Source organism: Tauraco erythrolophus, chromosome W (genome assembly GCF_009769465.1).
Source record: "Tauraco erythrolophus isolate bTauEry1 chromosome W, bTauEry1.pri, whole genome shotgun sequence".
NCBI classification, from domain to species: domain Eukaryota; kingdom Metazoa; phylum Chordata; class Aves; order Musophagiformes; family Musophagidae; genus Tauraco; species Tauraco erythrolophus.
This window is the reverse complement of record NC_141497.1, coordinates 6,898,479-6,926,449: the sequence shown is the minus strand read 5'-3', so window position 1 is coordinate 6,926,449 and position 27,971 is coordinate 6,898,479. Positions and strand designations below refer to the sequence as shown.

The 27,971-nt window shown below is 44.6% G+C and overlaps 2 protein-coding genes across 4 annotated transcripts in view; one reads left to right on the top strand and one right to left on the bottom strand.

Moving 5' to 3' along the window:
* The window catches only part of LOC147526187 (ceramide transfer protein-like), a 146,490-nt gene extending 119,907 nt beyond the window's left edge, over positions 1–26,583 (bottom strand). For all 3 annotated transcript variants that reach the window (XM_086630156.1, XM_086630157.1, XM_086630159.1), the window contains exon 1: positions 26,473–26,583. The gene's annotated coding sequence lies outside the window, so the exon portion shown is untranslated. The remainder of the gene's footprint in view (positions 1–26,472) is intronic.
* On the top strand, positions 13,469–18,557 carry LOC147526188 (3-hydroxy-3-methylglutaryl-coenzyme A reductase-like). Its single transcript, XM_086630220.1, has 6 exons — positions 13,469–13,530; positions 14,482–14,652; positions 16,493–16,633; positions 16,735–16,893; positions 17,181–17,335; positions 17,483–18,557. The coding sequence occupies exons 1-6, from the start codon at positions 13,507–13,509 to the stop codon at positions 17,535–17,537; spliced, it is 705 nt and encodes a 234-aa protein (XP_086486346.1). The 5' UTR covers positions 13,469–13,506; the 3' UTR covers positions 17,538–18,557.
* Positions 26,584–27,971: the final 1,388 nt, after the last annotated feature.

Genomic DNA, 27,971 nt, shown 5'->3' with positions numbered 1-27,971 from the left:
CCTGTTCCAGTGCCTCACCACCCTCAATGTAAAAAATTTCTTCCTTAGATCTAATCGAAATCTCCCCTCTTTCAGTTTAAATCCATTGCCCCTTGTCCTGTCACTACACACCCTTGTAAAAAGTCCCTCCCCAGCTTTCCTGTAGGCCCCCTTTAGGTACTGGAAGGCTGCTGTAAGATCACACCGGAGCCTTCTCCAGGCTGAACAGCCCCAACTCTCTCAGCCTATCTTCATAGCAGAGGTGCTCCAGCCGTCGGATCATCTTCATGGCCCTCCTCTGGACTCGCTCCAGCAGCTCCATGTCCTTCTTGTGTTGGGGACCCCAGAGCTGAACACAGTATTCCAGGTGGGATCTCACAAGAGCAGAGTAGAGGGGCAGAATCACCTTCCTCGACCTGCTTTTGATGCAGCCCAGGATACGGTTGGCTTTCTGGGCTGCCAATGCACATTGCTGGCTCATGTTGAGCTTCTCATCCACCAGCACCCTCAAGTTCTTTTCCTCCGTGCTGCTCTCAATCCATTTTCCGCCCAGCCTGTACTTGTGCTTGGGATTGCCCCGACCCACATGCAGGACCTTGCATTTGGCCTTGTTGAACTTCATGAGGTTCTCACAGGCCCACCTCTCCAGCCTGTTAAGGTTTAAGGTCCCTCTGGAAGGCATCCCTTCCCTCCAGTGTGTCCACCACACCACACAGCTTGGCGTCATCAGCAAACTTGCTGAGGGTGCACTTTTAATTATGCACTTTTAATTAATGACTTTAATACTTCATGCATAAAGTAACAGTCAATTTTTATTATTTTTTTTTTTAGGTTTGGTGAAACCCCCTACCCACGTTTTACATGGTTAACAAGCATTTTGTGAAAATTTCAAGGTGTTTTTTTTTTTTCACAACAATATTCTAAAGCACCCTTATTAACTGCAAATCAGAATTGAGCTGTTTAAAGTTTGCTTTGCAGTTTTCTAAATGAATCTATGATACATATCATACAATTCTAGTTTACTTGTTTGGAAATGTACTAGTGTTTAACAAAGAAAGTAAATCAAGTCTTTTAACACTTATGCCTAAATTTGACTTTATTAGCCTGTCAAATTCAGCTTTTTGGTTCTTCACCATCTTAACTAGATCCATACTTAAAGTAATACAAAAAATGGGGATGTGAAGTGTCTTACTGAGTTTGTTTCGACAACCAATATTAAAAAAACAACAAACCACAAGTTACACCATATTATGAAACTCACAAAATTAGAATTACTTACAAGCTAAACTATCTTTGACCTGCTAAGGCTAGAACATCTCCTCTCCCCAAGCTATTTGGGGAAAAAAGTTGCTAGAAAAGAGACACTATTTTATAAGTTTCACTCTTCCCTATTTTTCTGTATAACCCTTATTCTGAGTAGCTGATTTCAGCTGAGACAGTTTTTCTTTTTTTAGCAGCTAGAAGAGCTCTGTGTTTTGGTTTTAGTCTGAGACTTGCTCTGAGAAGAACGCTGACAGCGCACTGATGTTTATAGTTGGCACTGAGGCCTCAAGGACTTTTCAGCTGCCGTGTTCTTGCCAGCGTGCAGGAGCACAATAGGGTAGGGGGGAGCATAGCCGGGACAGGGGGTCCACGACTCTCCTTATGATTTGTACTTAGACTTAGGATTGAGGCCAAACTGGCCAATTAGTATTCCACATCATGCAGCGTCATGCCCAGTATGTAGATGAGGGTTGACCAGAAAGAAGGGCCTTTACTCTCGGGCTCTCGGCGTGCACTCTCTCTCCTCTCATTCTCTTTTCAGGCCTCTCGCTCATCCAGGATTGTAGTGTCAGGACTTATCTATTTCAGGGTTGTTTGCCAGAACAGGACAGGCGTTGGTCACCAGGTGGCGAGCAATTACACTGTGCATCATTTGCTTGTATGTATTATTATCGTTATTATTTTTACTTTTACTGTTATTATTAAATTGTTCTTATCTCAACCCACGGGTCTCTTTCCCTTTTCTCCTTTAATTCCTTTCCTCATCCCCAGGGGGTGGGGGAGGGTGAGTGAGCGGCTGTGTGGAGTTTAGTTGCCTGAGTGGACAGCCTTTCACAGTCAGACTTTGAAATTCACACCTCTTGCTCTAGATATCAACACCTTGTATATCATCATTTCAAAATGAAAAAGGGAACCTATCTACTCCTCACATGCCAAAATTATTTGATATATACATATCTGTCTGGAGAATGATCTCTTCGAGTTTTACACACCAAAGATAGGAATTGTAAGAAGTTCAACAAGACTTAAATCAGTATTTCAGTTTGATAAACATAAGATTTTGAAAATCCAAGACTTAAAACACTGTCAATTTATTTTGCTGAAGAGTCACAAAGTTAGTAATGAACACATGCAGAATCCGTGTGGAAAAATTTAAACTAAGAAGGAACAAAATAAGACAAACATAACTTGATACAGAGTTTCTCATGAAACATTCATTTCTAAACAAATTCTCAGTAAGTTTTCAACTCTGGTGTTAGATCAATGTTACAAAAAATTCTCTGGATTTCAAGAGTTCAAAAAAAAAAAACAACACCCCAAAACATTTAACTTAATTTGCTCAAAATAAGTTTATTTATCCGGATAGTTCTCACAGCAAACAGCAATTAATCCTCTCATCTATATGTCTGGTAAGTAATGCAAGTTTGTAAGTTAACATATCAACTCTACCAGAGTGGAGGGTAAAGAATGAAAACTTTGGGTAAGTTTAATATACGTGAAGAAACACTTTCCACTTCAATGAAAAAGTAAATCTTACTTGTTTATTCATACTACACATAACGCTTTCATTTTATTTGTTAGAAGTTACATGCAGCAGGAGTCCATGTCCTCTACATGTAAACCCAGACATTTTCCTCACAGTTTCTCACAGCACAGAACTAACAACGTTTAAGTTAGTTTCTCTTATCTTAGGTTAGTAAGTCCATACTCCATTTTTAAACCACAGTAGAGATCAGGAGTCAGTCCTTGAATTTATTATTTGAGAGAGCAACTTTTCAAAAGCATCAATACCTTGGTGCTCCATGCACCATCAGTATTTTTACACCAGAGAAATATGGAAACCAAGTGTGGTCTTGAGTTCCTCAGCAATATACATTGCCATTAGATCCATCTAAGATAAAGGTTATCAGCCATCCTAGACCTGACTATCTGTTAGGGTAGGAGAACAGAGAATCTTCCTAATGAAATACACCCTTACAATCAGATATTCTACAGATAAATACCTGCTCAGTACGTTTAATGAACATTTAAGTAGAAGAAAGGACTCCTGGTTACAAGCAACCTATTTCCTCATTTGCTTCACTGATGATCTTATCACTGTCTTAGATTTCTCCCTATTGTTGTGGGTTAGGCCACTCTGGCAACCAAATCGCTCCCCCCGCAGTCGTTGACTCACCCTCCCCCAGCCCCAGGGATGAGGGAGAGAATTAAAGGATAAATGGGATACCCGTGGGTTGAGATAAGAACAATTTAATACAGATGATTTAATACACAGTGTAGATGCTCACCACCCCCTCATATGCGAAGCCCGTCTCGTCCCGAAGCTGCAATCCCAGACGAACGCAAGGCCCCGAAATAGAGAGGGGCAGAGAGAGAGAGTACTCCAAGAGTGGGAGTACTGGGAGAGAGAGGGGAAAAAAAAAAAAAAAAGCAATAGAGCAAAAGCGCAGCAAGTGCAAAAGAGCAAAAGCGGCGAAAGAGCCAAAGCGCAAAAGCCCTTCTTTCCGGCTGACCCTCACTTTTATACTGGGCATGACGCTGCATGATATGGAATACTAATTGGCCAGTTTGGCCTCAATCTTAAGTTTCACCACAAATCACAAGGGGAATTGTGGCCCCCTTGTCCCAGCTATGCTCCCCCTTTATCCCGCCATGCTTCTGCACTCCGGCACACTGAAAAGTCCTTGGAGTCTCACGTCCAACCACAAACATCAACTTGCTATCAACATTCTTCTCAGAGCGAGCCTCTGAGTAAAACCAAAACATGGAGCTCTCCTAGCTGCTAAAAAGAAGAGCTAACTGTCCCAGCTAAAACCAGGACACCTATGTATTGGGTTTGCGTGGCAAGGTTTTGGTAGCAGGGTGGGGGGCTACAGGGGTGGCTTCTGTGAGAAGATGCCAGAAGCTTCCCCTATGTCTAATAGAGCCAATGCCATTTGGCTCCAAGACGGACCCGCTGCTGACCAAGGCTGAGCCAATTAGCGACAGTGGTAGTGGTGCCTCTGTGTTAATACATTTAAGAAGGGGAGAAAAAAAAATGCTGTGCAACAGCAGCTGGGAGAGAGGAGTGAGACTATGTGGGAGAAACAACTGCGCAGACACCAAGATCAGTGAAGGAGGAGAGGGAGAAGGTACTCCAGGTGCTGGAACAGAGATTGCCCTGCAGTCCATGGTGAACACCATGGAGAGGCAGGCTGTCCACTTGCAGTCCATGGAGGACCCCATGCTGGAGCAGGTGGATGTGCCCTGAAGGGAGGCTGTGACCCCATGGAGAGCCTGTGCTGGAGCAGGCTCCTGGCAGGACACGTGGACCCATGGAGAGAGGAGAGCCCACACTGGAGTAGGTTTGCTAGCAGGACTTATGACACCTGCAGGGAATCCATGCTGGAGCAGCCTGTTCCTGAAGGACTGCACCTCATTGAAAGGACCCACACTGGAGCAGTTCATGGAGGACTGGCTCCCATGGGTTGGACTCCTTTGTGGAGCAGAGGAAGAATGTGAGGAGGAAGGAGCAGCAGAGACAACGTGTGATGAACTGACCACAACCCCCATTCCCTGGCCCCCCATGCTGCTTGAGGGAGGAGGAGGAAGATAAAATCAGAAGTTAAGCCCAGGAAGAAGGGAGGGGTAGGGGGAAGGTGTTTTAAGATTTAGATTTTGTTTCTCATTATCCTACTCTGACTTTTGATTGGCAACCAGAGCGGGCAAACAAGGCGTGGCATGTCAGTCAGGGCACGGCACGATACACAGAAGTTTGTGAGGAAGGGCCCAGGGGAAGGGCACAGTCAGTCAGTCGGGCTGCCTGCTCTAGAGGTGAGTTTAGTTGGTGGCCGTCACCCTCTCAGAAGGGGCTCAGCTATGGTGACCACCTGGCAGAAGATGAAGTGCTCTGCACTCAGCAGGAGGGATGTGGGAGTGCAGACAGAGCTCCCACGAAAACACGCACTTGTGCAGGTCTCAGGCTGCAGGGAGTGCCTGAGCCTCTCCATGGTAAGTGGTGAGAACAACTGTGTGAGGTGGGACCAGGTGGATGATCTGCTCAGCATGGTTGCAGAGCTGCGGGAGGAAGTAGAAAGGTTGAGGAGCATCAGGGAGTCCGAGAGAGGGAGAGAGAGATCAGTGGTGTCAGGCACTGCCTGACCTGAAGCAAAACCAGGAAGAGCCAAAAAACAAACCCCAAGACAAAGGGGATTCTGGTTCCTCACCCCACAAGGCAGAAGAGAATAGCTCAAATGTAACCCAGGAATGGAAGCAAGTCCATGCTCGGGGCAACAGGCGACCCCCCCGCTCCTTGCCCACCTCGCCTCCCCAGGTGCCCCTGCACAACAGGTATGAGGCTCTGGAGGTGGAAGGCCCATCGACGGATGATGTGGCTGATGGTCCATCTGCACTGGAGGTGTCACCAGGGGCAGAGAGGACTACCCTCTGTATCAAGACTGCCTCCACAGGGAAGAAAAGAAGGGTAGTAGTTATAGGCGACTCCCATCTGAGGGGGAGAGAAGGTCCAATATGCCGGGCTGACCCTGCTCTGAGGGAAGTCTGCTGCCTCCCTGGTGCCCGGGTTAAGGACATCACTGGGAAACTTCCTGGCCTGGTATGGCCCTTGGACTACTACCCATTATTGCTCTTCCACATGGGTAGTGATGAAGCTGAAACATGGAGTCCATGGTCGATCAAGAGAGATTTCAGGGCCCTGGGACAGCTGGTAAGAGGATCTGGGGCACAGGTTATCTTTTCTTCTCTCCTTCCAGTTGTGGGCAGTGACACTGGAAGAAGCAGATGTGTCCAGTCCATTAATATGTGGCTCCGTGGCTGGTGTCATCGCCACAATTCCACAATTTCGGCTTTTTTGACAATGGGATGGGCCATGGAGCACCAGACTTACTGGCACCAGATGGGACTTGCCTTTCTCAAAGGGGAATGAGGGTCTGTGCACAACAGCCAGCGGGGCTCATTCACAGGGCTTTAAACTAGATTCGAAGGGGGAGGGGGGTAATATCAAGATTGATCAAGACAAGCTGAGAGCACCTGAAGAGCAGCAGAAAGGAATTCCAGCCAGTCCAGCCAGGAAGTCAGATTCATCCGGGGTCCAACTTAAATGCCTCTACGCTAATGCACGCAGCATGGGGAATAAGCAAGAGGAGTTAGAAGTGTGTGCGCGCCTGTTGGAATATGATCTTATTGGCATCACGGAGATGTGGTGGGATGAATCCTTTGACTGGAGTGTCAGAATGGAAGGATACAGGGTCTTTAGAAAGGACAGGCAGGAGAGAAGAGGAGGAGGGGTTGCCCTCTATGTCAGTGACCATCTGGAGTGCATGGAGCTGCACCTGGGAATGGATGAGGAGCTGTCTGAGAGATTATGGGTCAGGATTAAAGGGAGGGCAGGGACAGGGGACATAGTAGTCGGGGTCTGCTAGAGGCCACCTGACCAGGAAGACCAAGTAGAAGAGGCCCTCTACAGACAGACAGAAGCAGCCTCACGTTCATGAGCCCTGGTCCTGGTCCTCATGGGGGAATTCAACCACCCCGATATCTGTTGGAAGGACAACACAGCAGGGCATAGGCAATCCAGGAGGTTCCTGGAATGCATGGATGATAACTTCCTTCTCCAAGTGATAGAGGAACCAACGTGGAGAGGTGCTTTGCTGGACCTTGTTCTCACCAACAAAGAAGGGCTGGTGGGAAACATGATGCTCAAGGGCAGCCTTGGCTGCAGTGATCATGAAATGGTGGAGTTCAAGATTCTTAGGGAGACAAGGAGGGTGCACAGCAAGCTCACTACCCTGGATTTCAGGAGAGCAGACTTTGGCCTCTTCAGGGATCTCCTCGCTAGAGTACAATGGGATGAAGCCCTGGAGGGAAGAAGGGCCCAAGAAAACTGGTTAATATTCAAGGATCACCTCCTCCAAGCTCAGCAGCAGTGCATCCCAACAAAGAGAAAGTCAGGTAGGAACACCAGGAGACCCGCATGGATCAACAAGGAGCTCCTGGACCAACTTGGACACAAAAAGAAGGCCTACAGAGGATGGAAGCATCGACAGGTAGCCTGGGAAGAATACAAAGAAATTGTCCGAGCAATGAGAGATCAGGTTAGGAAAGCTAAAGCCCTGATAGAGTTAAATCTGGCCAGGGACATCAAGGGCAGCCAGAAAAACTTCTATAGATATGTCAGTGATAAAAAGAGATCTAGGGAAAATGTAGGCGCTCTCCGGAAGGAAACGGGGGACCTGGCTACCCGGGATATGGAGAAGGCTGAGGTTCTCAATTACTTCTTTGCCTCAGTCTTCACTGGCAAGAGCTCCATCTGCACAGCCCAAGTCACAGAAGGCAAAGGCAGGGACTGGGAGAATGAAGAACCGCCCATTGTAGGAGAAGATCAGGTTTGAGACCATCTAAAGAACCTGGCCGGTGCCACCCACTGAGAATGGCCACGGAGGAGCCGCCTGGGGAACTCGGGGAGAGCTCCGGTCCCGGGGTGCCCACTGGGCCAAGTTCACCGAGAGAGGACTGAGATCTGAAAGAAACAGCCACACCGACACCAGGTCAGTGAAGATGGAACGGGACAACATGTGCCGCAGCTGAGTCCCCCTGCAACCAGTGGCAAGTAGCCAAAGGCGGCCTCCCTGTAGCCAAAAGGCAGTCCTCGGTGGAGCAAGCAGAGACCCACTCGCAGCCCGTGGAGAATCCACGTTGGAGAAGAGATGCCAGAGTCTGAGTACGGTACGCATCTAAAGTCCATGGGACAACCCTCGCCGATGGGAAGGTGTTTTGTTTAAAGGAGATGCCTGAGCCTGAGACTATTGTGAATTATGGGCACAGGTCGAGGCGCATTTACGCATTTAAAGTCTGTATGGAGACGCATTTAAGGTTGATATGACGACCCACGCCAGAGCGAGTGGCAACAACTCCCTAAGAATCCGAGACTGTGGTAAAGCCCGCACCTGGAGCAGTCCGATGGGGTAAGGATTGCATCCTGCAGTCACCCTGGAGAAGTCTGTGGATTTTCCTCGTGAGTAGGGGATCCACTGGATCAAGGGACAATGATGTAAGGACTCCTTCTCCTTTAAGAGAAGCGGCAGTAACAACATGGAGTGAACTGACCTGCACTCCCCCATTCCCTGCCCCCCTGCGCCGCTGGGGGGAGAAGGTAGAGCCGGGAAGAAAAGACAAAGGGGGGTGGTGGTGGTGTTTTTAAGATTTGGCCTTGTTTTCTTGTTATCCTCTCAAGTAACTGTTTTTTGTTTGCTTTTCACTTTAGGTAGCTGTTAATAAACTGTTTTGCTTTAAGAAAACAGTCTCTTTTGCCCGGGACCATGGTTGGTGGGTGCCCCTCTGTTCTTGTCTCGACCCTCAGCTCTTTTATTATCATAGAATCATAGAATGGTTAGGGCTGGAAGGGACCTTCAAAGGTCATCTAGTCCAACCCCCCTGCAAGGAACAGGGATATCTCCAACTAGATCAGGTTGCTCAGGGCCTCGTCCAACCTGGCCTTGAACGTCTCCAGGGATGGAGCATCTACCACCTCTCTGGGCAACCTGTTCCAGTGTTCTACAACTCTCATGGTAAAAAATTTTTTCCTAATATCCAATCTGAATCTACTTCCCTCTATTTTAAAACCATTACCCCTTGTCCTATCACAACAGGCCCTCCTGAACAGCCTCTCCTCATCTTTCTTGTAGGCCCCCTTGAGGTACTGGAAGACCGCTATAAGGTCACCCCGGAGCCTCCTCTTCTCCAGGCTGAACAGCCCCAACTCTTTCAGCCTGTCCTCATAGGAAAGGTGCTCCAGCCCTCTTATCATCGTCGTGGTCCTCCTCTGGACCCTCTCCAAATTCTCTCTTTTATTATATTTTTCTCCTCTCCATTTTACTGGAGTGGGAGAGCTGTGTGGAGTTTAGTTGCTGGATCGGCCTAACCCACGACACTTCCCCTTAGTGAAGCCATGTTGACTGCCCCTAATGACCCTCTTATCCTTGATATGCCTAGAGACAGCACCAAGGATAAGTTGTTCCATTATCTTTCCAGGGATGGAGGTGAGGCTGACCAGTCTATAGTTACCCGGGTCTTCCTTCTTGCCCTTTTCGAAGACCGGAGTGACATTTGCTTTCCTCCAGTCCTCAGGCACCTCTCTCGTTCCCCACGATGTAGCAAAGATGATGGCGAGTGGCCTGGCAATGACATCCGCCAGCTCCCTCAGCACCCGCGGGTGCATCCCATCAAGACCCATCGATTTATGGATGGCCAGGTTGCTTAACTGGTCCCTAACCAAGTCCTCATCAACCAGGGTAGACTCCTCCTCTATCCTGACTTCCTCAGGAGTCTCAGGGTTCCGGGGCTCATCAGGATAGCCTCCAGCAGTATAGACTGAGGCAAAGAAGGCATTCAGTAACTCTGCCTTCTTCTTATCCTCTGTCACCAGGGCACCCTCCTCATTCACCAGTGGGCCTACATTGCCTCTAGTGTTAGTTTGATCTGCAATGTATTTGAAGAAGCCCTTTCTGTTGTCCTTGACCTTTCTTGCAAGGTTTAATTCCAAGGAGGTCTTAGCTTTCCTAGTTGCCTCCCTACATCCTCTGACAGCAGACCTATATTCCTCCCAAGTGGCCTGCCCCTCCTTCCATGATCTGTACACTCTCTTTTTCAACTTGAGTTTGCCCAACAGTTCCCCATTTAACCATACAGGTCTCTTGGTACCCTTTCTTGACTTCCTACCTGTTGGGATGCACAGGTCATGAGCTCGGAAGAAGAGGTCCTTGAAGGCTAACCAACTATCTTGGGCCCCTTTACCTTCCAGTACTCTGTCCCATGGGATTTCTCCTAGCAGTCCATGGGACCTGATGAGGTGCATCCACAGGTCCTGAGGGAACTGGCAGATGAAGTTGCTAAGCCACTATCCATCATATTTCAGAAGTCATGGCAATCTGGTGAAGTTCCCAATGACTGGAAAAGGGGAAACATAGCCCCCATCTTTAAAAAGGGAAAAAGGAAGACTTGGGGAACTACAGGCCAGTCAGTCTCACTTCTGTGCCTGGCAAGACCATGGAGCAGATCCTCCTGGCAACTATGCTAAGGCACATGGAAAACAAGGAAGTGAATGGTGACAGCCAACATGGCTTCAATAAGGGTAAATCCTACCTCATTTGGTGTCCTTCTATGATGAGGTTACAGCACTGATGGTGTTGTGGTTTAGGCCAATCCGGCAACTAAACCCTACACAGTCGCTCTCTCACTCCTTCTCCAGTAAAGTGGAGAAGAGAAACAATGTAACAAAAGAACTGAGGGTGGAGATAAGAACAGAGGGAGCACCCACCAACCATGGTCCCGGGCAAAACAGACTCGGCTTTCTTAAAGCAAAACAATTTATTAACAGTTACTTAAAAGAATAAAGACAAGCAAAAGCAGTTACTTGAGAGGATAAAAAGAAAACAAGGCCAGATCGTAAAAACAACACCTCCCCACCCCCCTTTCCTTTTCTTCCCAGCTCTACCTCCTCCCCCAGCAGCGCAGGGGGCAGGGAATGGGGGAGTGCAGGTCAGTTCATCCCGTGTTGTTACTGCCGCTCCTTTCTTAAAGGAGAAGGAGTCCTTACACCATTTTCCCTTGCTCCAGTGGATCCCCTACTCAAGAGGAAAATCCACAAACTTCTCCAGCGTGAGTCCTACCCGCAGGATGCAATCCTTCCCCATCGGATTGCTCCGGTGCGGGCTTTTACCACAGTCTCGGATTCTTAGGGAGTTGTTGCCACTCTCTCTGGCGTGGGTTGTCCCACAGACTCTAGATGCGTCTCTGTCTTGTCATGCGTCCCATGCTTCATGACCATCCTCAGGCCCAGGCACCTCCTCTCCAACGTGGCTTCTCCATGGGCTGCGAGTGGGTCTCTGCTCCACGGAGACTGTCCTGGCTGCAGGGGGCTGCCTGCCATCTCACCACCCGTTGCAGGGGAAACTCAGCTCTGGCACAACTCGTTCCGTTCCATCTTCACTGACCTGGTGTCTGTGTAGCCGTTTCTCTCAGATCTCAGTCCACTCTGGGTGAACTCGGCCCGGTGGGCAACCCGGGAGCGGGGCTCTCCTCAAGTTCCCCAAGCGGCTCCACTACCACCATACTCAGCGGGTGGCGCTGGCCCAGCGCGGGCCGCCACCCAGCCGGGAGCCAAGAAAGCACCCTCCTCCCCTCTCCTCGCTCCTTGGCAAAGGTGCACTTTTCCGGTTCCTTTGTCCCAGTTTAAATAAGGAAATTCGCAGAGGCGCCGATTGGATCAAACCCAGAGGGGGATGGGAGTCTGAACCGGGGAGGTCACAGGGAGCAAATCCCCCCTCCTGTCACCAGAACCCCCCCCCCACATCAAACCATCACATTCCACCCCTCGCCTCTGCGAATTCCCTATTTAGGCACAACTTCAGTTGCATAATAAGAACGCAGATTTCCCAAACAATCCACCCCTTGTCCCTTCACCAGACACAACAATCTAAGTTTCCCAAGGTCCTTCTGTCTTCACCACTGTGGAGTCCATGTTTTGCCCATTACCTCTCCCAATCTCTATCCTTATCTTGAATTCCTTGGCCCCACGTTGGGCGCCAAAAAAGACTGTCGTGGTTTAGGCCAATCCGGGAACTAAACCCACGACAGATAGATAGGGGAAGAGCAACTGACATCGTCTACCTGGACTTGTCCAAAGCATTTGATACTGTCCTGCACGACATCCTTGTCTCTAAACTGGAGAGACATGGATTTGACAGATGGACCACTTGGTGGATAAGGAATTGGCTGGATGGTCGCACTCAAAGAGCTGGGGTCAACAGTTCAATGTCCAAGTGGAGGCCAGTGACGAGTGGTGTTCCTCAGGTGTCAGTACTGGGGCCAGTGCTATTTAACATCTTTGTCAGCAACATGGACTGTGGGATCGAGTGCACCCTCAGCAAGTTTGCAGACGACACCAAGCTGTGAGGTGTTGTGGACACGCTGGAGGGAGGAGATGCCATCCAGAGGGACCTTGACAGGCTGGAGAGGTGGGCCTGTGAGAACCTCATGAAGTTCAGCAAGGCCAAGTGCAAGGTCCTGCACGTGGGTCGGGGCAATCCCAAGCACAAGTACAGGCTGGGCGGAGAATGGATTGAGAGCAGCCCTGAGGAGAAGGACTTGGGAGCGCTGGTTGATGAGGAGCTCAACAAGAGCCGGCAACGTGCACTGGCAGCCCAGAAAGCAAATCGTATCCTGGGTTGCATCAAAAGAAGTGTGGCCAGCAGGTCGAGGAAGGTGATTCTGCCCCTCTACTCTGCTCTTGTGAGACCCCACCTGGAATACTGTGTTCAGCTCTGGAGTCCCCAACACAAGAAGGACTTGGAGCTGCTGGAGTGAGTCCAGAGGAGGGCCATGAAGATTATCAGAGGGCTGGAGCACCTCTGCTATGAAGACAGGCTGAGAGAGTTGGGGCTGTTCAGCCTGGAGAAGGCTCCGGTGTGATCTTATAGCAGCCTTCCAGTACCTAAAGGGGGCCTACAGGAAAGCTGGGGAGGGACTTTTTACAAGGGCGTGTAGTGACAGGACAAGGGGCAATGGATTTAAACTGAAAGAGGGGAGATTTAGATTAGATATCAGGAAGAATTTCTTCACTCTGAGGGTGGTGCAGCACTGGAACAGGTTGCCCAGAGAAGCTGTGGCTGCCCCATCCCTGGAAATGTTCAAGGCCAGGTTGGATGAGGCTTTGGGCAGCCTGGTGTAGTGGAGGGTTTCCCTGCCCACGGCAGGGAGGTTGGAACTAGATGATCTTTGAGGTCCCTTCCAACCCAAACCATTCTGTGATTCTGTGTTTTGCCTTGCTGTAAAACTGACATAAGAATTTCCAAAGCCTCAGTTTTAGTTTATGCCTGGTAGTCAGATGTTTTAGGGAATACAAAGGAATTAAATTTATTTTAGCACTTGGGGATATTTTATTTCATGAAGTTCAGGGATAGAAAACATAAAAAGGCAGTGATCACTTTTAAATTGAACATTTTAAAATGTTTACTTGAGAACTATGTGCATGGTAGCTGTGATCTTTTTTTCCTGTGCTGAGGAAGGAGTACAGATAGCACAGTGTAGTTAACAGTGCTATCTGCAATGATTTACTGTCATTTTGCCACTTAAAACTTATTTAACCTTTTTCCTTGAGGATTGTAAGTAATTAAATTTTCTTGCAGGTTTGCCCGCCTACAAAAACTTATCATCAGTTTGGCTGGTCGTAACCTTTATATCCGTTTTCAGTCTGGAACAGGGGATGCAATGGGAATGAATATGATTTCAAAAGTAAGGTCCAGTCCCCTTAAGTCACTCTAACAAATGTGTGTTTCTTTTCAAAATAAATAAATTGTATCTTACCAATCTGTGACTACCTGGCATGTGAAGACAGAAAGATAAGACAGTACTATAAAATAATAGAAGTGTTTGACCTTGTCAAATGTAAACAAGAATAGGATGAGAACAACAAAATAAAAAGGTTAAAGTAACTTTGTATTTTATTTTTTAAACAGAGTATTCTTGATAATATGGAAGTTAAGCTGTTTGTTCTGTTGCTTTGGGCCAAAGATTTTTATCCATCAGTAATTAATCTATTACTGTGTTTATCACTCCTTGTAAATAAGGAATTAGAAATCTGGTGAGTGGCAGCAGAGGGATGTTCTCTAGTTTTGTTTGTTTTATTGGTTTTGGGTTTTATGCAAACCTGTGGAAGAACCTGAGACATGACCCATAGACTGGGAGTGTCTCGCACTGTTTGAGATTAATACTGATTGCTTATTCTGTATACAATTTATCAGAACCATTACATAAATGGGTCTGGCCATAGATGGGTATTAAATATAGCAGACCTTTTGTCTGACTACCTAGTGTAGAGAAGCTCTTTCCACTACATCCAAAGTGAATTCATTTCATGCCTGTAGTGTCTACCTTGGTTCACGTTGTATATTCAGTATGGTAAGCATATGCTCGTTCACCTAGAATGTATCCAGAGCGTCCATATGTACTGGGAAGAACCAATTATCCCTTATATAATTCCCAAAATGGTTAGAAAAAGGATAGTGATAGATTTTTATTCCCTCTCTCCTGTTTCAGGTTCCTTCCTGAAATCATGTTCTTTTCTTCAGCTGTAACTGATGATCTGATTAGATTTGATCTAATCTTGCTGTTCCACTGTCCTTGAGTACCTTGTTTTACAACCATAATGATATACTTGCCCTATATCTGTTTCTTTTTTAACAGGGTACTGAAAAAGCACTGGCAAGGTTGAATGAAGAGTTTCCTGATCTCCAGGTTATAGCTATTAGTGGTAACTATTGTACAGACAAAAAACCTGCTGCTATAAATTGGATAGAAGGAAGAGGGAAGTCTGTTGTCTGTGAAGCAGTTGTTCCAGCCAAGGTTGTTAGAGAAGTAAGTGTCTGCTTTATTTTATTTAATTTGTTTATAAAAATGCATATATTTTACAAAACTGATGTATTTTGCATCGCAGATATTAACTGTAAGTTGTACTCCATGTAAGGATGATTCCTATGTGTGTTTTTAGACTACTGCTGTAGGATAAGTCATTTTTTCCTCAAAACCTCTTACAGTAGATATTTTTTTTCCTTTCACCGTCTCTTCTAAGATAATGTGCTGTGTATTTAACCAGTGCCAGTCCTAGCCCCTGGCAAGCTTGTCCTACGTTGTAAGAGTTATCTTAGTTTCTGTTCCACCTGAGCTCAGAAGATTGGCTATGTGTATCAGACCAAATCCATTGCCTGTTACCTGGTTGCTAGCACTGGCCATGACAGACAATATCTAGGAAGGAATTTACTACGCCATACTCAGAATAGACTTCTACCAACATGTTCAAGATCGTGTGAATTGGTGTTTTAGTACTCGATGGATTTTTATTTTATTTTTTTCCCCCAGTAATTTGTCCAGTCCCTTCTGTGAAACTATGTAAACTTTTAGTACTAATATACTGAGCAGAATTCCACAGTGCACCTACACCTTGTGTGAAGAGCTACTCCTTTTTGTTGTTGATATCATTTGATGATGCCCTAGTTTGTACTGGAAGAAATACTTAAGACTTTTATCTTCTTTCTACCACTCAAGATTTTATAGGTCTAACAAGGCTCTTCCACCTTCCCAGCTATTCTAATTTTCAGACTGAAAAGTACTAGTTTCTCTATGAGGAATGAGTAAAAAGATTATCCTAGCATGTCTTTGAACATCCTTGTCTCTGGATCTTTTTCAGGTCTAAAATTTCTAAAAATCTGCGTACAGAGTTGGACACACGAAGTGTGTGCGTGCAGGCTGGATTTACACGTTGGCATAACTATGTGTTTTGGTTTTGCTTCTTAGTAGTTTCCTGACTTTTAAATTATTTGCATTTTTACCGTTGATTCAGTGGCAATATCTATTATAACTCTAAGATTTCATTCCAGAGTAATAATAGGGGGCCCATTCTTTGGTAATTGGCATTAATAGTTTTAAAGTAAATTTAGAATGTTTTTTCCCCCCCCTCCCAACTACATACATCACTAAACTTACTTACATTGAACTCTAATATATTAAACTTAATATTTTTGTAAGTATTGTAGACTTTGTGCAGATCTCTGTCACCAGTCGCTATTCCTACTACATTGGAATACCTTTAATTTTATTCACAGCACTATCTTGTTTGTTCCCTTTGATCATTTTTACATGAAGTTCAGTGTAAATATCTTATCTGAAGGTTTCAAAATACAATCAGTATAGTATAAATATGTCACTTAACTTTGTGCACAGTAATATCAAATTTATTTAGCAGTGTAGCACAGTGTTGTGTTTAAACTCTTCAGTTTAGCTCCGTATTCTTACACAGAGCAAAATTGGGGAGGGTTTACTGTCTGGAGCAACTTGGGAGGAAAGTCGCTATCATGTCAAGGTGAATTAATGAGATATTTCTGCCAAGTTGGTTTTGTTTGTTTCATACTGAAGATAAATGAGAATTTGAAACGGAGAAGGTAGCTGATGAATTTTTCTTTAAGGCATGTGCAAGTCCAAACCCTTTGCACTGAATTTTCCATTGTTACTTGGACGTTGCAGTCTGCATTTTGAAAGGGCTCCTTTTGAACAAAAATAAAAGTAGATATCTAGGACAATGATTGAGTCAAATTCCATATGGAAGCAAACAAGGGGTAGGGGCTTATTAAACATGAATTGAGGTATTTCTCTTCCTGCCTAAGGAATGGGGTTAACAGTAAAAGTGTATCACTCTGACTAGGTATTGAAGACAACTACAGAAGATATAGTTGAAGTCAATATAAACAAAAATTTGGTGGGTTCTGCGATGGCTGGTAGCATAGGTGGCTACAATGCACATGCAGCAAACATTGTGACGGCTATCTACATTGCCTGTGGTCAGGTAGGTTTGTTTTACACCAACTCAGCTTTTCTTTAATTCAGTAATTCTTAACCAAGCACTTAGTTGAGTTTTTTGTTTTGTTTCTTTTTCCTGATCTAAAGGATGCTGCACAGAATGTGGGCAGCTCTAATTGCATCACTTTGATGGAGCGAACTGGTTTCACCAACGAAGACCTGTACATCAGCTGTACAATGCCTTCTATAGAAATAGGAACTGTTGGCGGAGGCACCAACTTGCTTCCACAGCAAGCCTGTTTGCAGGTATAAAGCAGAAAGTCTAAAGCAATTTAGCTTCTTAAGTCAAAGCTTGCTTTCATGTTGTGACTGAGTAATGTGGGAATGAGGCTTCTTGAAACTTGGTGGACTTGACATGAAAATTTTAGAATTATCTAATTGTTTTCATATATCTAGTTTTTAAAGCTCAAGATCTTTAATATTAAAGAGACTTAAAGCTAGTTAATTGGATATAATTTGGAAAGACTTAATTTAAAATGTAGCATAAATTTACTTAGATGTCATAGCATAATATTGCATATTTTTCTCTTCAGATGTTAGGGGTTCAAGGTGCAAGCCAAGATAACCCCGGTGAAAATGCCCGTCAGCTTGCTAAAATTGTATGTGCTACAGTAATGGCAGGGGAGTTATCACTAATGGCAGCTCTTGCAGCTGGGCATCTAGTTAAAAGCCACATGATTCACAATAGGTAAGAAATGGAAAAAATCCATATCTTTCTCTGCAGTTCTGCCCTTCTTCCAAGTAAAGATTCAATAATAATTACATGAATAATTGTAACGTAATAGCAGTGTATCATTTTAATTATCTGATACATTTATCTTACTGTTTTTCTTAGGTCAAAAATAAATCTACAAGATCTTCAAGGAACCTGCACTAAGGCAGCAGCTTGAATACTAAACCAGCTTTGAAATGAAGACTTGTTCTAGCAACTGACCAGGTACATGGGGGAAAGGAGAGAGAATCTGTGAAGTTTAGAATGAAAATCACCTTCAACTCAGTGATTTTGTGTGGAAGATAAACTGAGAGATCAATAGACTTGTGTGAGACTACTTATGCCTTTGACCTTCTTCAGTGGTTAGAGATGACTTCATGAAAGAAGTCCTGTGAGATGTCTTGAACATGGCTTTGGAATTCTTACTCTTGCGCATTGTTTTCTGAAGGGTCCATTTTATGTTTTTACAGATTGAGATTATTTTGACTAGTAAGCTCCTGGTAACTACCAAGGTGAAAAGTGATGTAACATACTTTGTACATTTTAAAAAAAAAAAAAAAAAGTTGGTCTAAACTTGGCTCGAATGCATTGGTCCTTGCCATCTTTATTTTCTGGTTAGCCAACTATGTTTTTTAAAGTGATGGCAAACCTAATCACTTTCCGTGAACTCCCAAATTTTGTTTGCATGTAAAACTTAGATCTTAGGCTTTGAGACAATTTTATTGAATCGTATTAGTTCTATAGAAACCTCTATCTATATACAGTACTTAAATTGCTGCTCCTTCAGCTAAGTAGCATTCAATGTTTTAACTCTACAATTTAGATTATTCCTTCGTGGAAGATTTGTGACCTACGAAGTGCCGAATTGTTAAATATAATCTGTACTGAAGTAGGGGAAAACAATGTCTTCAACTGTTTTGTCATTTTGTTCAGGTAGAAATAATAGAATTTGAAACTAGTAACTCCAAAAACAGTTACAGGTCAGACAGCTTAGTAATTTAAGCAAATTAAGTTTCTCAAAACTGTTTGAATGTACCCCTATCAAAAAAAACCCCCACAAACAAACAAGCAAAAAACCCCACAGGAATCAAGAACAGATATCTACACTTCTATTAAAAGAAATCTCTTAAGGTACAGTGTGTTTGTATATTCCTAATTTTTTTTTAAACAGTTTGACACTTATTCCCCAGGAATAGGTGTGTATAGGTGTGTATCCACTGCTTAAGCCGAGATAAAACGAAGCCAGAAAATCACACCATTCTTTAAAAGGAATTAAAACATAAAAAAGAAAGTTTAACATTAGATTTTTTTTTTAGAGGGGAGTATTTATGTTAAGAAAAAATCTTATCCTTTTTTCAATGAAAAATACTAATTAAGGGAATTCAGTGAAATGACATGTTAATGCAACAAGCAGTTTTTGTATTAAAATACTGTACTTGGACCAGTGAAGCAGTCTCAGGTGTTCTTAATGTAATACAGAAAACCCAGGTTTATTCTGGTTTGATTCACCTTTGGGAAGATTGCTAAATGCATCACTGCCTAGTTAATCACAGGAGGAAAATTGTTAATATACTTGGTAGGGTTTTTTTGTTTTGGTTTGAGGTGTATTTGGTGGGGAGGGAATCTGTGGATTGGACTGGGTTTCTCACAGGAATGCAGCAGCATTCCTAAAGGGGTGTCCAGCAGAGGTGCTCTTTTAACATGCAGATTTTATATAAATCATGATGGGTTGTTTTGTAGTACATCAACACGATATCATTGTAATGAGCTCATAAAGCTAATGTGCAAGCATGAAGATGCTGGATACGTTATGATAGCATGTAAATATCATTAATGTTTATCTTCCTGCAGTATTGTTGCTAATAGCTACCATTTTATTTAAGGAAAGCTGGAACTACTTTGTTTCTATGTTCATTCAGTGATCTTATTTACAGTAACACTGTACTAGCAATAAATGGTGGTTCAGTGTTAATTTCGGTGGCTTTAACTGACATTCTGTCTTGCAGAATTAACATTTTGTATTATTACTAAATTGTGTATGTTTTGGTACAGAACTACTTTTTCAGTTTCAGTAAAACAATGGAAAACATATTGGCTTAGTTGTGATATTTTAAGCTAACTTCATGGCTTAGTGAAATATCTTAACAAAAAATAAGAGGATTAAGGAAAATATGACTAGCATACAGTACTAAATGCAGCAGGGATATGATACCAGAACCTCTCACCTTGTTTGCAGAAGCCTGTACATACTTATTCTCCTTGAAGCTGAATTATGCAGTTTGCCCAAATGGGAGAACTTAATTCACTTCACCATTAGCGATACCTTCTGTTGAGGCCTATTTGGACATTTTCTCCTATCTTCCAGAAAATTGTTGAATTACACTTTTGGTAGTTTCTCACAAGTTCACCAAAAACAGTTTCAAAGGCGCTTTTTAATCTGTTAACTTGCTACCTGAATTTTAAACACTGCTTTCACCAGGAAAATGTAATTTTATCAAAATACACAGTACTGTATATTCTTGCAAGACAGGTTAAGCTGGAAGAGTAAAAGAACCTTAGTACCACATCAAGAACTGTTTGACATTCTTATCAGAGCTTTTAATATCATAGTGCATGTTAGCAGTGAAGTGATTAAGCTTTTAGTCAGTACCCCACTACAAATCCTGGAAGCTATCAAAAAAATTGGAGCTGTAATCCAGGACAGAGATTCACTGTGCATTTCCTGTAAAAGGTTAAAACAACAGATCTGACTTGGGTTTTTTGTGGTGGTTTTTTTCCTTCCTCTTCTCCTCGCCTGTAGTTCAGATCCCATGTTTGAATTTAGTAATGTCCATCAATCTGTAATCTGACATACAATGCAGTCTGCATTCTTTTTCAGCCTCCTCAATGCTACAGGTTTTAATACCAGACGCAGAGGTTACCATTTCATATTGTTCCAGATTAAGTTTAGTTAACTGAATTCCTTTAGCTGAATTCTTTTGTCTGAATAGTCTTGCTCATGCAACCTACTTTAAGGGAGTTATTAGGGAAAATTTTAAGGCTTTAAATGACTCTGCATGCGTTTACGTTTAAAAAAAATTAATCATAGAATCATTTAGATTGGAAAAGACCCTTAAGATCATTGAGTCCAACTGTTGCAGATTAAGTTTATTTAACTGAATTCTTTTAACTGTATTCCTTTGTCTGAATAGTTTTGCTTAGCACTGTTAAGAGTTTCATAGATTTCTAGGTTGGAAAAGACCTTAGAGATCATCCAGTCCAACCGTCCCTAATCTCCCATTAAACCATATCCTTAAGTAGTTCATCCACCCTTTTCTTAAACACATCCAGGGATGGGGACTCAACCACCTCCCTGGGCAGCCTATTCCAGTGGCTGACAACCCTTTCAGAGAAGAAATACTTCCTAACATCCAACCTGAATCTCCCCTGACTAAGCATATATCCATTTCCTCTTGTCCTATCACCCATCACTAATGTAAAGAGCCCTTCCCCCACCTCCTCACCATCCCTTCTCAAGTATTTGTAGGCTGTAATCAGGTCTCTCCTCAGCCTCCTCTTCTCCAGGCTAAACAGCCCCAACTCCCTCAGCCACTCCTCATAAGTTTTATTTTCCAGCCCCTTGACCAGTTTAGTCGCCCTTCTCTGGACCTGCTCCAGGAGCCCAATATCTCTCTTAAAGCGAGGGGCCCAAAACTGGACACAGTTGTTAGGACCAATAGCCTTGTTTAGCATTAGTAGCTAAATTTGCTGAAGCCTTAGGCCGCAAGCTTCAAACTATCACCTAGGAAAGTTGTGCTTATCTTGAACTGCTGCCTGGTTACTTGAAGGAAGGGAGGCCCTGAGACCAGTGCAAGCTGGAAGACAAGGGGGTCACGATTGTCAGCAGAAGCTGCAACTCATCCAGATAAGAAACAGCTAACAGCCTGCTGGAGACAGAGAAAGAATCCAATAAGAACAAAGATGACCCCAGACCAAAAATTACATTGGACCAAGAGTCGCACGCAAGGCACGTGAACAGCACATGAAGAACAGTTACATAGACTGTAAGGGTATAAAAGCCCAGGGATTTCTTTGTTCAGGGTCCCTCTCCAGAGGCACTCAGCTCGAGCTGTCCCTATTGCTGTACCACTCAATGAAATTAATTATTTTTCTAACCTGGAATCATAAATTTGAGATTCTGTTTTGGGAAATCTAGGGCAAAGAATTTCTTCAACAAGGTCATGCAGAGTTCAAGAACAGGATATGGTTATTTTCCTCATTCATTCCTTCATGGTAGCATGCAGTGACCCAGCCTGCATTTCTGCTTAGCCAGACTTCCAGTTAAGTTCTGCAGTTCACTAGCTAAATCACTCACCAAACCTGGTCTGAATTTCAGCCCAGGGTTATCAAGTTCCACATCCCCATCACCCCATGCCTGAAGAATCCCATGCCTGTAAAACAGTATCTGAAATGCCAGCTCTACAGATGTGTAATCCAGAAACTTGTTCAGTGTATCCTGAGGATGTCCAGAGGAGGGTGACCAAGATGGTGAAAGGTCTTGAGGGCAAGACTTATGAGGAGCGGCTGATGTCACTTGACTTATTCAGCTTGGAGAAGAGAAGGCTGAGGGATAACCTCATCACAGTCTACAACTTCCTCAAGAGGGACAGCAGAGGGGGAGGTGCTGATCTCCTCTCTCTGGTGACCAGTCATAGGGCACAAGGAAACAGAACGAAGCTGCTTCAGGGGAAGTTCAGATTGGACATTAGGAAAAGGTTCTTCACTGAGAGGGTGGTCGGTCAATAGAACAGGCTCTCCAGGGAACTGGTCATGGCACCAAGCCTGTCAGAGTTCAAGGAGCATCTGGACAACGCTCTTAGTCATATGGTTTAGTGTTAGGTAGTCCTGCGAGGCACAGGGAGTTGGACTTGATGATCCTTATGGGTCCCTTCCCGCTTGAGATATTGTCCTGGTTTCAGCTGGGACAGAGTTGGCTCTTCTTTTTAGCAGCTAGAAGAGCTCCGTGTTTTGGTTTTAGTCTGAGACTTGCTCTGAGAAGAACGCTGACAGTGCACTGATGTTTATAGTTGGCACTGAGGCCTCAAGGACTTTTCAGCTGCCGTGTTCTTGCCAGTGTGCAGGAGCACAATGGGATAAGGGAGGAGCATGGCTGGGATGGGGGGGTCCATGACTCTCCTTATGATTCGAACTTAGACTTAGGATTGAGGGCCAAATTGGCCAATGAAGTATTTCATATCATGCAGCGCCATGCCCAGTATAAAAGTGAGGGTCACCTGGAAAGAAGGGCTTTTGCTCTTCTGGGGCTCTCACTCTCAGAGTGCTCTCTCTCTTGCTCTCTCTTTTCAGGCCTCTCGCTCATCCAGGATTGCGATATCGGGACTTATCTGTTTCAGGATCGTTAATTCAGGATGAGATAGGCCTCAGTCAAGGGGTGGTGAGCAGTGACACTGTACATCACTCATTTGTATGTATTTATCATTGTACATATCTGTACATATATATTGGTAGCAGTAGTAGTAAATTGTTCTTATCTCAACCCACAGGTCTCTCTTCCTTTTCTTCTTTAATTCTCTTCCTCATCCCAGGGGGTGGGGCAGGGTGAGTGAGCAGCTGTGAGGAGTTTAGTTGCCGAATTGGCCTAAACCATGACAGATATTCTATGATTCTACCTGTATAACCCAGATGCAGTTACATGGTTACATTGTGCTAGGTATTGTAGTTAAAACCTTGGAGCAGTGCCTATCTTGTATCTGAAAACATAACAGATGTTTTGTGTGCTACATACTTTAAAAATACCTGAACTTCAAAGCCCTTTAGGTAAAATGAAAGTAACAGAGTTCATTGGAAGAGATAAGGTATAGATCAGGAAAGCTGAAACAAATTGCTGATGAACAATAGGGCCTTAAAAAACAAGGAGACAAAAGCCAGTAATCAGATACAGTAAAAGCAGTCATAGAATCATAGAATGGTTAGGGTTGGAAGGGACCTCAGAGATCACCCAGTTCCAACCCCCCTGCCATGGGCAGGGACACCCTCCACTACACCAGGTTGCTCAAAGCCTCATCCAACCTGGCCTTGAACACCTCCAGGGATGGGGCAGCCACAGCTTCTCTGGGCAACCTGTTCCCGTGCCTCACCACCCTCTGAGTGAAAAATTTTTTTCTTATATCCAATCTAAATCTCCCCTCTTTCAGTTTAAAGCCATTTCCCCCTGTCCTATCACTACATGCCCTTGTAAAAAGTCCCTCCTCAGCTTTCCTGTAGGCCCCCTTAAGTACTGGAAGGCTGCAATAAGATCACCCCGGAGCCTTCTCTTCTCCAGGCTCAACAGCCCCAACTCTCTCAGCCTGTCTTCATAGCAGAGGTGTTCCAGCCCTCGGATCATCTTCGTGGCCTGTCAGTTGGGGGTAATTGCATGTTTCCGGCTGCAGCTCTCTCAGCCATTCTTCTCCAGTTGGCCTCGAAGACTGTATATTGTACTGGTTGAAATAATACCTGACCTAGATGTTTAATGTCGAATGGGGAGAGTAGGTCAGTATTTAATATCCTAATGATCTGCATGACCTGAGGAGAATCTAACCCGTATTGTGCTACCTTGGTTTGCAGGTCTTGGACTACCTTCCAGGCGATGGTTTCGTGTTTGTCAATTTGACCTGAGTTGGGAAGCGCCTTTTGTACTGGAAAGGCTTGGATCAGATCCTCTGTTCGTTCATTACTTCCCTGAACAATCTGCTCAGACCCCTTTTCAGGCAACCCAACTTTTTCTATTAGATCCCAGTCGCCAGCTTCCAGAGCCCGCCTCTTGACTTCTTCCCAGAACCGTTTTGAATTTTTTGGACGCACAGTCACCTTGCATTCGGGAAGCGTCCAGGGACGGTTGTGGGCTGGCCATGTTTGTTGTTGTCTGACTGTCGCCACGGCTTCCTGCAGTGATGAAACATTATCAGGCAGGGGTGTGTCCAATGGCTTCTGACAGGATGCAGACGCTGGGCCAACGGGTCGTGTAAAGGAGGAGGCTGTGGCCGGTTGTGGAACAGTCCATGGAGATGCAGTCTGGGTTGCAGAAACTTGTGTCGGCACCACTGTCTGTGAAGGTGCCACTGCTGTTGTCAGTGGCATACTTGGCGCCACTTCCGGGGTCGTTGCTGGGCCGGTTGGCACGGCCAGCCCAGGTTGTCCCGGTACAGATTCGGCAGCAGTAACCTGCCGCAACATTTCCATCAATGCCGTTAGTTGTTGCGACATTCCTTGCAAGCCTGCCATAACCTGCTGTATTATGAAATGCGTTGTTCGGGGTTGCTCCATTTGTGCCCGTGGCAGATAGCCGGGCGCTATGGGTGATGCTGCAGGACATGAAGTTGCGGTAAACCAGGGTGCCATGCCCGGGAACTGTCCTTGTGGTGCCTGGTCTGGTTGAGGGGCCAATGGCGGAGCAGTAGGAAGAACATGTTCTGCTGTAATAGCTGAAGTAGCCGGTTGAGATGCAGAAGAAGGGGAGGCTGTTGGGGCAAAGGGTGGGGGACGCTCCGATGCTTTGTCTTGTCCGGAGGAGTATTCCCGCAAAAAATCACAAGGAGGACACTTGGGTTGGACATAATCTCGCAGGGAGGGGTAAAGCTTCTGTGCAGTCCCCACAACTTTCTCCATATCTGAGGACAGCGGGGGCACAACTGGTGCACTACCCGTGGTCAGTCCCCTTTCAGATAATTCATCGTCCCCTTCAGAAACTTTACTTGTGGATTCATCAGAATCTGGCAATACTTTTTCCTTCCTTTCTACCGTCCATGTCTGCATTACATCATATACAGTTCCCCAAATACATAGCAGACCAGTCAGGTTCTTTCGTCCAAATACTGTTTCATAGATTAGCTTATCCCCTAGCTGCTTCCACGCTTCTGAGCTAAAGGGGGTGTTGAGGTCGGTCAGGCATTCATGCTCTGCCGCCCAATCTAACAGCTCACAGAGAGCTTCATCACTTATTTTGGCACCTGCGATTGTCATTGCAGGTTTGAGAATGGAGAACATCATGCTTTCTTTTGTGGAGCTTTGTCCCATCATTCTAATTTGCAGTTCATCCCTTGGAGCCCCGTGTACGGAAGCACATACCTTCAGATCTTAGTTGTGGCTGGATCACGTTGGGGTCACCAGTTGTCGCAGCTGGAAGGCTTCAGGTGGCTCCAAGTAGACCAATGCTCTAATGCAAAGGCTTCAGGCTTACTCTAAGGAAGGCCCACACTCCTCCAAAGCTCAGGAGGAAATGCCTCACCCTTAAGAGTAAACGCCCCGCCTTAAATAGTCAGGAGTCACATGGTTTGCTAGATGGGTCAAGGCTATTGGTCACTTGACCATCCATCTCCCAGAGTGATTGGCTGAATGCTACAGCACCTGTTTCAAGGTAACTTTCCCAGTGTAACGAGCTACAGGTGTTTCTTAGTTAGCCTGCATAGGGAAAGAACTTTCACAGGATGCTGCAGCAGCCAAAAGGTTTCTCCACAGTGGCCCGCCTTTGGACTCGCTCCAGCAGCTCCATGTCCTTCTTGTGTTGGGGACTCCAGAGCTGAATGCAGTATTCGAGGTGGGGTCTCACGAGAGCAGAGTAGAGAGGGAGAATCACCTCCCTCGACCTGCTGGCCACACTGCTTTGGATGCAGCCCAGGATACGGTTGGCTTTCTGGGCTGCAAGAAAGTGCAGCAGTCAAGTGATGAAAGAGATGAGCCTAAAACCAAGAATGATAACCTAGGAGAATGGACTCTCAGGCTAACAAGTTTAACATCTAGGGCATCTAGATAAGAATCAACTCAATAATCAGTGAGAGAGGATGGACAAAATCATTAAGAAGTCACTCAAACATAATGCAAGCTTTTTCTTTTTCAAGCTAGAGAGCTCAAGAAAGTTTCAGTTGTTAGCTCCCAGTTCTCTAAACTCTCATATATGAAGGATAAGCAAATCAATTCCTTTGCAACATATTTAACACACTGCTTCAATCTTGCAGCTTTTCTTTGTCATAAATACCTTGAGTACTTTAATGACTGTACAGTGAAGCTTACAATTCTCCACAAACACCACCAGATCTAATGAGGGAGTGAGAAAGCAAATCAGGAAAAAAACATACCTTGTGTTGTTCTATTGCATCTACCCACTGTTGTCTGTGGTCTGGGTCCTGAGCTCGGAGGTACCAAACACTATCGTTTACACTAATATCAAATCTGCATTCGTCAAAGTCATGAGGCTGTGAAAGAAAAGAGTGTAAGAATAGCTAAAATTATCAACATGATCAACAATATCTCACACTCTAAAATACTGTAAATAGAAAAAATTATCAATATTGCCTTGAATTCATCCTAGATTCTAAACTCTGTTTTATATAGCTGTCAAGGAACTAACATACACCTCCATAAAGAAAAGCGCCAGTCTTCTGAAACAGAAAAGCATGTTTAGTACATTCTTATTAGACAAAATTGTCATGAAAAAGTTTCACACAAACATTGACCAAATCTTCATATTTCCAAAGGAATCTTTTAGCAAAATAACTAGTGGACACAGTCAGGAAAACACACCTTTTTTTTTAAAAAAAAAAAAAATTCAAAGCAGGAAGGAGAAATTAAGGTTATTGCTATCAATATTGATTTTAGATGAAAGGAATACACAAATCATAGCAAAAAACGACTATGGCAAAATGACAAGGAAAGCAGGCAAGTAAAGGAAGCTGTGGCACCCTCTGTCTCGACTATCTTCACTAAAACAGTTGTCCTGGTTTCAGCTGGGACAGAGTTAGCTCTTATTTTAGCAGCTAGAAGAGCTCCGTGTTTTGGTTTTAGTCTGAGACTTGCTCTGAGAAGAACGCTGACAGCGCACTGATGTTTGTAGTTGGCACTGAGGCCTCAAGGACTTTTCAGCTGCCGTGTTCTTGCCAGTGTGCAGGAGCACAACAGGATAGGGGGGAGCATGGCCGGGACAGGGGGTCCATGACTCCCCTTATGATTTGTACTTAGACTTAGGATTGAGGGCCAAATTGGCCAATGAAGTATTCCATATCATGCAGCATCATGCCCAGTATAAAAGTGAGGGACAGCCGGAAAGAAGGGCCTTTGCTCTTCCGGGACTCTCACTTTCAGACTCTCGGAGTGCTATCTCTCTCGCTCTCTCTTTTCAGGCCTCTCACTCGTCCGGGATTGCGATATCAGGACTTATCTGTTTCGGGATCGTTATTTCGGGACGAGACGGGCCTCGGTCAAAGGGTGGTGAGCAATGACACCATACATCACTCATTTGTATATATTTATCACAGTACATATCTATATATATATTGGTAGCAGTAGTATTAAATTTTTCTTATCTCAAAAAAAAAAAAAAATATATTAGTAGCAGTAGTAGTAAATTGTTCTTATCTCAACCCACGGGTCTCTTTCCCTTTTCTCCTTTAGTTCTCTTCCTCATCCCCAGGGGGTGGAGGAGAGTGAGTGAACGGCTGTGTGGAGTTTAGTTGCCAGATCGGCCTAAACCACGACAACAGGATTGTCAGATAACTGGGAGTAAAATGCAATCCTTTTCCATATCACCACTTGAACGCATCTAACTTTTGGTTCACATGCCTCAAATACTAAAAAGCTT

What these genes read in the sequence shown, in the direction of transcription:
- LOC147526188 (XM_086630220.1), top strand. Translation starts at nt 13,507, where the DNA reads ATGGGAATGAATATGATTTCAAAA. An exon ending in CAGCCAAGGTTGTTAGAGAA is followed by an intron (nt 14,653 to 16,492) that starts GTAAGTGTCTGC and finishes CACTCTGACTAG; the next exon opens with GTATTGAAGACAACTACAGA. An exon ending in TCTACATTGCCTGTGGTCAG is followed by an intron (nt 16,634 to 16,734) that starts GTAGGTTTGTTT and finishes CCTGATCTAAAG; the next exon opens with GATGCTGCACAGAATGTGGG.